At 46.3% G+C, this 11211-nt stretch overlaps 1 protein-coding gene across 1 annotated transcript in view; it reads right to left on the bottom strand.

Annotated features, from left to right (window-relative positions):
- Positions 1 to 201: 201 nt before the first annotated feature.
- Positions 202 to 11211, bottom strand: part of FBXO16 (F-box protein 16) — a 30106-nt gene continuing 19096 nt past the window's right edge. The window contains exons 6-8 of the mRNA XM_009952947.2: positions 7399 to 7504; positions 2731 to 2956; positions 202 to 269 (exon numbers count right to left, since the gene is read on the bottom strand). Of these exons, the coding sequence (XP_009951249.1) occupies positions 202 to 269; positions 2731 to 2956; positions 7399 to 7504 (400 nt within the window). The remainder of the gene's footprint in view (positions 270 to 2730; positions 2957 to 7398; positions 7505 to 11211) is intronic.

The raw sequence follows: 11211 nt of genomic DNA, 5'->3' as shown, positions 1-11211 counted from the left end.
ATTTCTTTGCACTGTGTGGTGAGGTCAAGGAAGAAAGTGTTTTCTAGCAACAGTTGAAAAAAAAAAAAATTAAGCTGGGTCCTTCTGAAGGACTCAAAAGCAGCTGTTCTTCACTGAGCACAGCGTGCGACTCGGGTAACGTTGCTGTTGTTTCCACAGTGCCAGGCAGATAAGTTTCTGTTCTGCTGGGATGATCCTCCCTTACTCTGTGTCAGATCCTTGGTTAGATGGAGGAAGGTGCCAGGGCTGAGCCTCAAACAGTGGAGATGCTAGACGAAAGAGAAATAATGTAAGAATCAGGTTAATTTAGTCAGAGAATTCAGATTCTAAACATATTTAGGTACTCAGCCAATCCTTGGGATTTTGGTGGCATTTAATGCCTCAAATACCTTTACAAATCTGGATTGAATGGAAAGACAGTTTCCATTCATCATCTCATTATAGAGAAAATAATCATCAATCAAAACATCTTTACTTTTCCTGCCCACTTTCTGACAATCTGCAAACATGCCCTGGTAAAGCCCCGCTGGACCACTACCTCAAGTTGGTAAGTTTACGTTGAGAAAAGCCTCGCAGAGATCACAAAGGTCCAGGAGAGGTCACTGAAGGAATTAAGATAGAATTTGTCTCTCATACAAAAAAATACATGGTTTTGCCTTGCCAATTGCCCCTGATCCAAATGCAATCCCCCAGGGATAATTTACGTTGGTAGTTGTTATACTACAGCCGTGGTGTTTCTAGGTAGCTTGCTCCCCCCCTAACCCTAACCCTTTCCTCATGCACAGTTTTCAAGTTAGTTATCAAGCAGAACGCAGTGACTGCAGCAGAGCTCAGACAGGACACTGCGCGTCCCTGCGTGCACCATCGCCCTCCACCCATATGGAATAATCACGGGGTGGCCACTTCCCTGCAGGAGCTCCCCTTGCTCCATCCCCTACATCCTCTTTGACAACGCTAAACCGCATCTCAACTGCAGTTGCAGGTTGGTTCACAGAAGATAAGAGATTGAAACACTTTCTTCCCATCTCCAGTGCCTCCCAGACGGCAGCAATCGGAGCTGAGTGCTACATTCCTGGGAGGCCACAGCACTGCTGCCAGACCAGCGGAATTCCCTTGATTGACTGGAACAACCAACAAGGAAGCCAAGGCCCAGAGCCTACGCTGAACTCTCCGTGACTTGGCCCCAGTCCAACGTACAACCTTCCTAAGACTCTGTTGAGGAAATGCAACCTCAGGATCAGGGCCTTATTTTATAGAAACCTCGTATTGCCTCAGAAGTGTAGAATCGTAGAATCATTAGGTTGGAAAAGACCTCTAAGGTCATCAAGTCCAACCATCAACCCAACCCCACCATGCCCACTAAACCATGTCCTGAAGAGGCTCATCTACATGTTTTTTAAACCACTTTGGGGATGGTGACTCCACCACTTCCCTGGGCAGCCTGTTCCAATGTGTGACCACCCTTTCAGCAAAGACATTTTTCCCCCTGTTCAATCTAAACCTAAACTAAACTGAAGTATGAGGGACTGTAACCCTCTAGCCTGATACTGATGCTTTTCTCCCTTGGCTTTTATGGCCAGAATGCATTTCTGTACTGCTTCCCACATGAAGAAGTCCCCATGTGTTTTCCTTGGGCCTCTTTCCCCTATGTATCATCCTTTGTCTATGTTTAGATCATTTCTTTCATCTCCCACAGAAGGATTTCTGATCACTCATTTGCGCTGTGGGTCCTCCTCATGGGGGTCAGCCTATGGACCTGCTAAAAACGCTAGATGGTAGGGAGATCCAAAGGGATGCTGGAGGTCTCCACGTGCTCCGTTATTTCCCTTCTAGATAATTACTGGATAGTCACTGTGCTGTAGGAGCTCCCCTCACTCTACCCCTGTGATCTCTTTGAAAATTCTAACAGTATCACATCAGAAGCCTCTTCTCCTTTGTTCACTCCAGGTTCTTTACCCACTACCCTTCTTGCACCAGTAAAAAATCATGAGGGGTCACAGGCTGCGATCCTTACGTTGATAACCCACTTGTGAACTGACAGGACTTTCACCAACAGCTGCCCAAATGTGGAGCGCTTCCGAAAGAGACCAAAAGACTTCCCCAGCAAGCTGCAGACGCTGAGGACCTTCAGGAGGTGCTGGCCATATCAAGCGTCGAGGTCATCATGAATAGCTGCCCAAGCCAACCCGAGATAGAAACGGCATAAAATTGGGTTTGATGGTGTCAGTCTGCCTCCTTATTTTTGGAAGGCATTTGCAGATCAGCTGCTTTCTCAGCTGTTGTCTCCCTGGAGTTACTTTGCCCTGTCGTTTGCTGAATGCTCCGATTCCAACCCAACCATTCCAGTTCCTGCTGGCATCTATCCAGGACTTGCCAGAGTCCATGGACTCTGGACTGAGCCCACTGTCACTTCTGATCTAAGATCTCTTGCTCTGCCGCTGAGCATTAGTGAGTTAAACCCACGGGAAGCCCATGCCAGGGTTCAATCCCAAGATGACAGTCGTGACAGACAGGTGGATCTGGCAAGTGCTAGATGTGACGTCTCTGGCCATATGTTCTCTTTTGACGCAGCGAATCACTGTCATCTGGATGCCCACCATCCAGAACGACTGCCTTCTCCTCCACCTACAGAAATATACTGCCAGCGCCATCTCCTTCCCTCCGTGTGCTAAATTTGGATATTGGCAATCTCTACAGTAGCCCCCACATGGGACACGGCAGCATACTAACGTGGGGACCCGGTGTTTGTCCTTGTGAAGTCTTTCTTTCCTCTTCCACGTGGCTTTGGCACTGGAGCTCGAACAGGTGCTGGTCGTATCCCAGCGTTCCACTGGGAGTTCTGGGCCAGGGTCTTTGCTGCTGCTTTGGAGGGCAGGTGCCCATTTGACTGGGGAGTGGCCCAGCTGGGACGAACTGGTGGTTTTGGAACCGACTCAAGATCTGCAGAAAGTGACAGCTAGGAAGAGAAGGCAGTAAGTATCATATCATCCCGTCTGAAAATGTCCATTGAGAACTTTCATAAATTCTGTATGGATTCTATACACATTCTATAAATTATATTCCTAAATGATATCCCTGAATTATATTCCCAAATGATCCAAGCAGAATCTGCATTATTGGCAGTGACCTGTGCCCGGGTGTAAGTTTACCTTAAGGACAAAAGGACCCAATTAGAAACTGATGCTAGGAAAGCCAAACCCACGTTAATTGATTCTCCACATCAATTCACATGTTAATGCACCAGTTCTCCCCCCTGCATACGGCTGGGACTGATCCCAGTCCTGCTTGCTGTTTGAAGTCTCGCAGTGTAAAGGATGCAGTTTATTTTAGCATACTGTTCAACGAGCGTTTTACTAAAAAGTATAAAAATTTGGCAAAAAAGACCCAACTTAAAAACACAGTGATTGTTTACTCCTTGAGAAGGATCCCAAATATTCAAAAAGCACGGGTTCTGCAGACCCACAGCTTCGGGTTTTTTCGACTGATGCAAATTATTTGGTAAGAACAGTGAACAAACATTAACAAACCCAAACATTTACATAGCAACTCATTCAAAAGCAACACGGGCAGACAGTCTGACGTGAAATTAGTGTCTGGAGTAAAATGGCTGTGCAGAAAAGTCAATGCTCTTCTGCAATTCCTGCCTGCCTGTTTCCCCTTTCCATTATTTGAATTGGCAGCAGTGGCAGATATATGGGGATTGTCCAGTTATAAAGAAGCAATCCAGCAACTGCTGAATATCAACCGAAGGAAAGGCCAGTGATTACACAACTGCCGAAAGGGCTCCGGGATCTCAGCAGCCCTTGAAGTGCGACAGAGATGGTGCGGTAAAAGCAGCTACAGGTTTTTTGTCAAAAAAAGCCCAGTACCACGGAAGCAGGGGTAGTTGCAGCACAGATCTGACTGTTCCTTGCTTTTCAGCTCCTGTGGTGGTGGTGGTTCAATTTTAGAGCTCGTAGGCACAGACTATTAATTAAAGCCAGGCTATGCCTTTAAAATTAGAGTGATATATATAAGCTGAATTTGAATATGCAAATATTATACTGAGTTATTTTCACTCTTAGGAATAGTCCTATGAAGTTCAACAGGGCTTCCTGTATGAATAAATAAAATTCAAAATAAGGCTTGCAGGATATAAATACACACTGGACAGGACGGTGTCTCGGTGCTGAGAGCCCTGGATCTTCACATGGGCTGTACCCACGCCGTACGTGAACGTGATTCATACTCAAAACATCAATTCCCTGTCAATATGTCATAGGAAAATATATTCCTGGCTTCAAATGCTGCAATCGTCTTACCTTAGGGTATAGGCAGCGAGGCAAGAACGACTGATCCCGGCCAAAAGACGTTATTTAGTAAGTACTAAAAATAAGTCAGTAATTCGGGAACAGCTGTGAGGGTGGAGCAGCCTCTCGAACAGAAACGAGCAGACAGCCCGAAAGGCAAAACCAGCCCCTAACTGCTGACATCGCAGTCATTTGCGGAGCCGTCAAAAGCAGCAATCAAGTATTACCTTCCTGATAAAGTCTCTGGGGCGTGAGGCTGCCTGATTTGGTGAGAAGCTGCAGGAGACTCCTCACTGGAAATCCCGCAAGGACTTGTGTAAAGGACACTGATGTGGCAGCGGTGACGCCTGCGAAGGGACCTGTAGGGGCCAGAGCTGAGAAATCAGAGCAGGGCAGCGCAGTGCCACGTCAGAGTGACCAGGGGGTGTGATACAGTGGCCCAAACAGCCATCTGGCTTCCAAAGCTTGGAGAAGTCACCGAACCTGTTGCATTCATCACTTTTCTTTACCTAATGGTGGGACAGCAGCTGCTGAAGGCAACGTGAGCATCCAGGTGGTGGAGACAAGCCACAAAGCCTTGATCCAGCAAAGAGATGGTCAACACTGAAACTACACATACCCTCAGAGCAAGGCATTTCCCTGGATAAAGCCAGAGCAGGTGTCCCCTCCCCACCGTAGGGACACGGGGGTTGCGTGAGCATTTATAAGAAAGAGTATGGCCCTCCATTCAGAGACCTAATTAACTTAATTTATTGTAATTTACTATTTACTGTAATTGAGCTAATTTACTTTAATTTATTCTAAATGAAGTGTGAGCCTGGTCATATTTTATGCTACTGTTTCCATGATTACTAGTAAACTCCAAAACCTCACAGGTTTACTAGGGAGAGAACTGATTCACCGCGTGCAAATGTGGAGCCAGTGGATGTAATTCCAGGGCTCGGGTCATCACCTTAATTATGTGTTTCTTCTATTTTGGTGAGCTGTTGCTCAGCCTCCTGAGCTTGGAGCTCCATATAATAGCCCCTTCCACATCTTCATTGTTGTCTGTAAGAGACTTTATTCTCACCTGCTTTCTGCACTTGGATCATTGATCTATTTAAGAGCTTCATTTTAATTTGACTTGATGTTTGCTTGCTTGGGGCACTTATTTCTTTCATCATCGTCTGTTCTTCTTCTAAGGCTTTACTAAAAGATTTGAGCATTAAGCCTCTTTATTTGTACTTGATTAAATAAGAGTCCTTTCACAGGTCTTCACTTCAACAAGGCTTCCTAATGCTACCTTAATAATAAATGGAAATTAATTTTGGATTATTCTTAGCATGTTATATATAGATATTCTTTTTCTATGCATCAGCCTACCATAACCTAACCTTTATTGTCATGTAGCCTTGTAGTCATTAATGGCCAGTGTAACAGCAGGCTTATGTATCAGAGAATAAGAAACGAGGCTCTTCTACTGAAATTTGGACAACTCTCAACTCCAGAAAAATACAAGCCTATTTTCAACGCAAAGGTCTAGGAAAGAGTGACCCAGCGACACAGGCCACCGCGGGTTTTCAACACAAACAGAAGCCAGTGTAACCGAGACTGTGCAGCACAAAGGCTGACGTCACCAAGGTGTAACCCCGTGGGTTTCAGGCCACTTCGCCCTGCGTTAGGCTGCCCTAACTGCCTAGGAGGGACCGAGGGAGGATGGGGGACCTGTCAGGCCTTGGCAGCAGGCAGTTGGCTTTAAGACCCTTCCCAGGGCTTTTTGTGGGGTGAGAATTCGGCACCCGCTAACTCTGCGTGCTCCCCCAGGCATCCGTCTAGGAGCATTTTGTGTCAGATAACTGCTTTCTGGTGAGGATTTGCTCCAGGAAAAATAATGTCCCTTTTCAGCTGTAAGCAGCCAACAGAAGGTGACACACATACGCACGGTTCAGCCCTGCTCTGCTGCAGTTGCTGACGTTGTGCAGGAGGGTTTGGACCTCATGGTGGGAGTCAGACGAGGTGCTTGTGCCTTCCTGACTGGGGGCTGCAGGTTAAGTAACTTCGAAGAACTTAACCTAAAATCTGGGGAAAGAAAATCCAATTCACCCCTTTTTACTCTGAACTAAGTTCCTTTCATTTCTGGACTGGCAAGAAAACAGCTTTAAGTTTGAAACGGGAAGCTGTGGTGGAATGAAACCGTGTAAGGGCGCTCTGATCTAAGGGCTACAGAGGAAGCCGTTGGAGAATGGAAATTGTGAGACACAGCCTGAATAACTTTAATTATATTTTCTGTCCTCTAACACTGACTGAATCTATTTCCTTGCAAACAGGCTGTATTTGGGTCAGGAGAACGCCTCTCAATCTCGGGAGACAATGCCTCTCTTTTATGTAAACCTTCTTTAGCTCAACTCACATGCGTTCCCTGGCTTCTGTCGCTTAGGAAACACGCTTCCAGGTCTGCAAAACCCCCCGATACGCTTGTGAGCACGTCCTTCTTCTGGCAGTTATTTGTTGCCCTATCTACAAAAGCTTAGACCCATGGTGCTTTCTGGAAGCCTGACTTCCCTAGACTCCTTTCATGTGAGGATGCCCTATTTTACCAGCGATGAGCACAATGAATCCTCAGTATTAAGACCTTGGGGCTGCTTGCTCAGGCTCAGTACAATGAACAGAGCATAAACTAACATCAAACTGCAAGGATCAAAAGTTGTGAGCACGGCAGAGAAGCTTTGGGAAGAGATGCAAGCGTCGTAAGAGAATTGATCCAGTGCTTTGTAACACATGGAAAGGGACTGTCGGGGTGCTGTGCAGTAAGCAAAGCGAGGGAGGAGCAGATAACAAGGTCACTGTCTACACACAGACGGTCCCTGTCCTTTTCCCACCGCAGGCAGATGGTCTATGTCCAGGCTGCGATGAGAGATCCCCCCCGGAGCAGCCAGACGTGGGGTGCTTTGTGTCCTCCTTCTGCCCAGGGATCTCCCTCGGGCACAGGCAGCACATGTGCCTGGCAGCTCATAGCAGGACCAAAGCTTCACAGTTACTTAAGTTATGTAAAAGCTCTGAGCTTAAAATGTTTCTGGGTGTACCTGCCACCGGGCCCCAGTTGATATAATTACAAGCCAGTGATACTTGCCAGTGATTTTGCCTTCTGGAGCTTATTAGATCCACGACCTGCTCTCTTTCTTTCCTCAGCTGCCTGCCGGCTAAGGTCTGGGGTCTCCCCTCCTCCTTTTTTTCTCCTGCAGAGTAGAACAGAATAGTATTAAGAAGCGCTGTGGAGTTGGTTCCCTGGGGTTGAGAAAAAGAAAATCCCGTATGATATTGCTACCCGAAAAGACGTGGTTGAAGATAACATCTTTTATCTTGGACCTGGAGCAGACCAAGAGCGCACAACCAGGTACCGTGGCTCAGAGGAGGTTGGTAACTTGCTGGGTTTTAGGTTATGATAAGTTTATAGCACTCAAACACATGTCCTTGGCTTGAGACTTACTGATTTAAGCTAAATCCACATAACATGTTACAGCAGCTTAGGGGCATTCACAGCAAGGCAAGTTTAGCTACATCAATTTAAGAGTTTTCAGTGAAGTCCGTGTAACTTATGACAGAAATAAGGCTTGGGGACTGCCCCTCCAACAAGTTAGTTGTTCACTGTTTTTATAGCCAAATACTTCTTCTTGTAGATGTATATAAATTAAAGTCAATACAACTGGCAGAACAGGAATATTCCAGAGTGTGAAAAATAAGTGAAGTACACTGGAATGTGGCCAGTTGTCATGTTTCTTCGATATCAGGAGTAAAATCCATACTATGTGGAGGTTTTTGTTAAGCACTCAGGTAGGTTCATGAACACGTGCTCTGAAGGTGTTCGTTCCCTTTCCACGTTCAAATCCTGCAACACGGAATTAGTGAATTTAAAGCAGCAGCTCTGTGTGCTCGCTGAGTGTCTCCCAGCTCTGTCACCAGCCTCTCTGGGCTCCTGGAAGGCACGCTGAAAAGCACAGTATGAATGCAACATCGTGAAGGTAAAGGCTGGAAACAGACTCTAAAAGCAACATTTATCCTATAAAGGATCAGAGACACGTGGCGCAACAGGCACGTCCTCAAAAGCAGCCAACGCCAGCACGTATCTGGTATTCGCTCGGCCCAGACCAGCTGCAGATCAAGAGCTATAAAGACAAATCAGACGTTATTTCAAATAGCAAATTGAGGAAAACTGCAATCTGCTTATAAACACTTCACTAACAGTCAAGAGAGATAATTCAATCCTAAACATTATTATGGGGAATGGAGTGGTCATCTTGGTGGACTGGGCAGCGTTGGGTTTATGGTTGGACTCGATGACCTTCAGGGTCTTTTCCAACTTAAATGATTCCATGACCTTTAGACAGAGTGCAGACCTGCCCCTGTGGTCGTAAATTAAGAGATTAACCTCTACAGCTGTACTGTAGTGTCTGTGCTCATGGTGTCAGAGCATCCCCCTGCAGCAGGTCACCACCATGATCTCACTGCAAGGTCAGGAAAATGTGAGCAGGGAGGATGAGCTTCTCCAGGCTGCAAAGGAAAAGGGCATCAGAGCCGAGATGAGGACGGCAGGTCTCTCACTCCCAGTGCTGAACTCGGTGTTTCTCACCCCGTTCTCTTGTCCCTTAAGGAACATTTTTAATTCCCTATCAGGCAGAGGCTACTGGGCTGGCTATTCAGAAGGATGAAAAGCAAGAGACAAGCGTTTGGATTCGGAAGGACAGCGAAACACCATGCCCTTCTCACGCAAGCGAGCCCCTTTTTGTCAGAAACTGGGCCCAGGCTGCTGACAGAACAATTACTGAAAGTAATTATTTTCTCATTGGGTAAACACTCCAGTACAATATGCAACTGTTTTTTAGAGCCGCCCGATGCCCATAAATTATCTAACTGAATTAGTGCTGGCTTCCAGAAGCCGGAGCTGGTTGCAGCAGGGGCGGGAGGCGGGGGAAGGAGCTTGCATTTTGGCTGAGCTGCTGTCATGAGGAGTAGCAGGGCTCTTTCTTGAGGCAGAAGGACACAATCTTGGCGGGGGTCCAGCGCTAGGCTGGAATCGGAATTCATTATTCTTGATAAAGTGGGAGGCGAATCGTTTGATTTATTGGCACCGAGCAGCACAAACACCAGATGCCTTCCAGCAGAACTGCACACGCATGGTCTGAAAGAAATGCCCCTCCTGGTCCTTTCGAGGCAGATCAGAGTCCCGGAGAAAATTTGCTAACTTGCTTCCACGCTTCAGATAAAAATCTTTCCCTTCACCTTTGCCGTATTGCTCAGTGCCCAAAGAGACAAATCCATCCTCTCTGGGCTCTGTTTGGTTTGTGTGTAAACAAAAAACTACCTGGACAATTTAGGCAGAAAAGAAACCAGACCGACCAGGCATCATCCGCGTGATAAATGGCGCACGTACACGCAGCAACACCGAAAGTTTGAAAACCCAGCTATCATTCTGCCGAGGGGTTTTGATAACCCCTTGCAGGCAATTTGTAATTCAACCCCTGGCTGTATCTCTTCTCTATCGCCTCACCACTCCCTCGGCTATGCATCTGATCGTTGCTATTCTTAATTTCACCGCTCAGTGACTGCGAAGCTTTTCCCACGCTACCTCATCTAAACCAAATAACTTCTCGGTGAGCATACTCGGGGATCTCTGTCCCGTCTCCTTCATGCTGCAGTGATGTTTGTCACTGAGGCTCTTGGGTGCCATTTAGTTTTTATAGCGCAAGCTCGTGCCTTTGTGAGCAAGCAGCCGAAAAAATCCATCAGCGAAAGAAAACAGTCACGTCTCAATTATCACCCACATTGCGAATAAAGACCATTCTGCCATTTTTTGGGCACTACCCAGCTGTTGCACAGGGCTATGGTTCTTCTCCCCAGCAACATGAAGCACTGGCACTGTGCAGCTCTATAGAGATCTATTTATTTGTTTTTCAAAGGTAAATACCCAATTATAGCCTTATAGCCCAAAGTATATGTGTTATGTTACCTCTTTTAGGACTCCCTTCATCTCCGCTCCCCTGCATAGCTGAGAATTGACTGTAGCCTGTTACGCTTCCCATGTTTCACTCTTTTTGGCTAAACAAGGCTAAATTCTCTGCTCTGAATTCACAGCAGCGCAGTTGGGAGGGAGCATGTAGCTAATGACTCCTCTCAAAAGGCCAACACAGAAACAGATGACAGCTCTGCCATTTAAATGACAGTATTTCAGCTGCAGCGTGGACACCCTGATATGATGAGCAGGAGAGTTGTCACCTCTCTTGGGACCAGAACGCAAGTGTAGAGGCAGGTCCAGCTCAGAGGAGGTTTTAACCAGGTCCAAGAGCTAGGAAAAGCTTTTTTTTTTTTTTTTTTTGTTACTTCTTAAATTCTGCAAAATTTAGATTAACTTTGATTCGAAGAAGTAGCCAGTGACTAGTCTCACACATTGCTTTGATGATGGCGTCAGGTATTTCTTTGATGTAATCTGGTTTATTCACAAAGAATTTTCTACAAGTCCGGTTTTCCTCAGCACAGCAGAGCTCAAACGGAAAGAATGGTTTGTTGGCTCCCAGCTTTCCAGTCAACCTGCTGGCCTACAAGTGCTCTCTCTAGTCCTTCTCCCTCAGCCATCGCTTTGGCTTCCTGCTGCTTTTCGGCAAGATCTGCTGCGTCTTCTCACACATGGTCATGACCTCAAGAAAAGACTCGTTCCTCTCTCTATGCAGTCAGACAGCATCAAAACCCATTTCCTCTCCCAGACTGCCTTTGCAAAGCTCTGGATTTGGGGAAATCACTCCTATTGTTTTAGGAATCTCACTTTACATAGATTTCATTACTTCTGACATTCGTTTTACATGAAGAGTAGTTGTTATGCCCTTGAGCTCCAAGAATTCATTTAATCCGAAGAATAACTATACCTAACGCAGCCTGGGGGGTCAGAGATTTT

Source organism: Leptosomus discolor, chromosome 2, assembly GCF_034619465.1.
Source record: "Leptosomus discolor isolate bLepDis1 chromosome 2, bLepDis1.hap2, whole genome shotgun sequence".
Taxonomy (NCBI): Eukaryota; Metazoa; Chordata; class Aves; order Leptosomiformes; family Leptosomidae; genus Leptosomus; species Leptosomus discolor.
The sequence above is the reverse complement of the archived record's forward strand: the minus strand, read 5'-3'. Positions and strand labels throughout refer to the sequence as shown.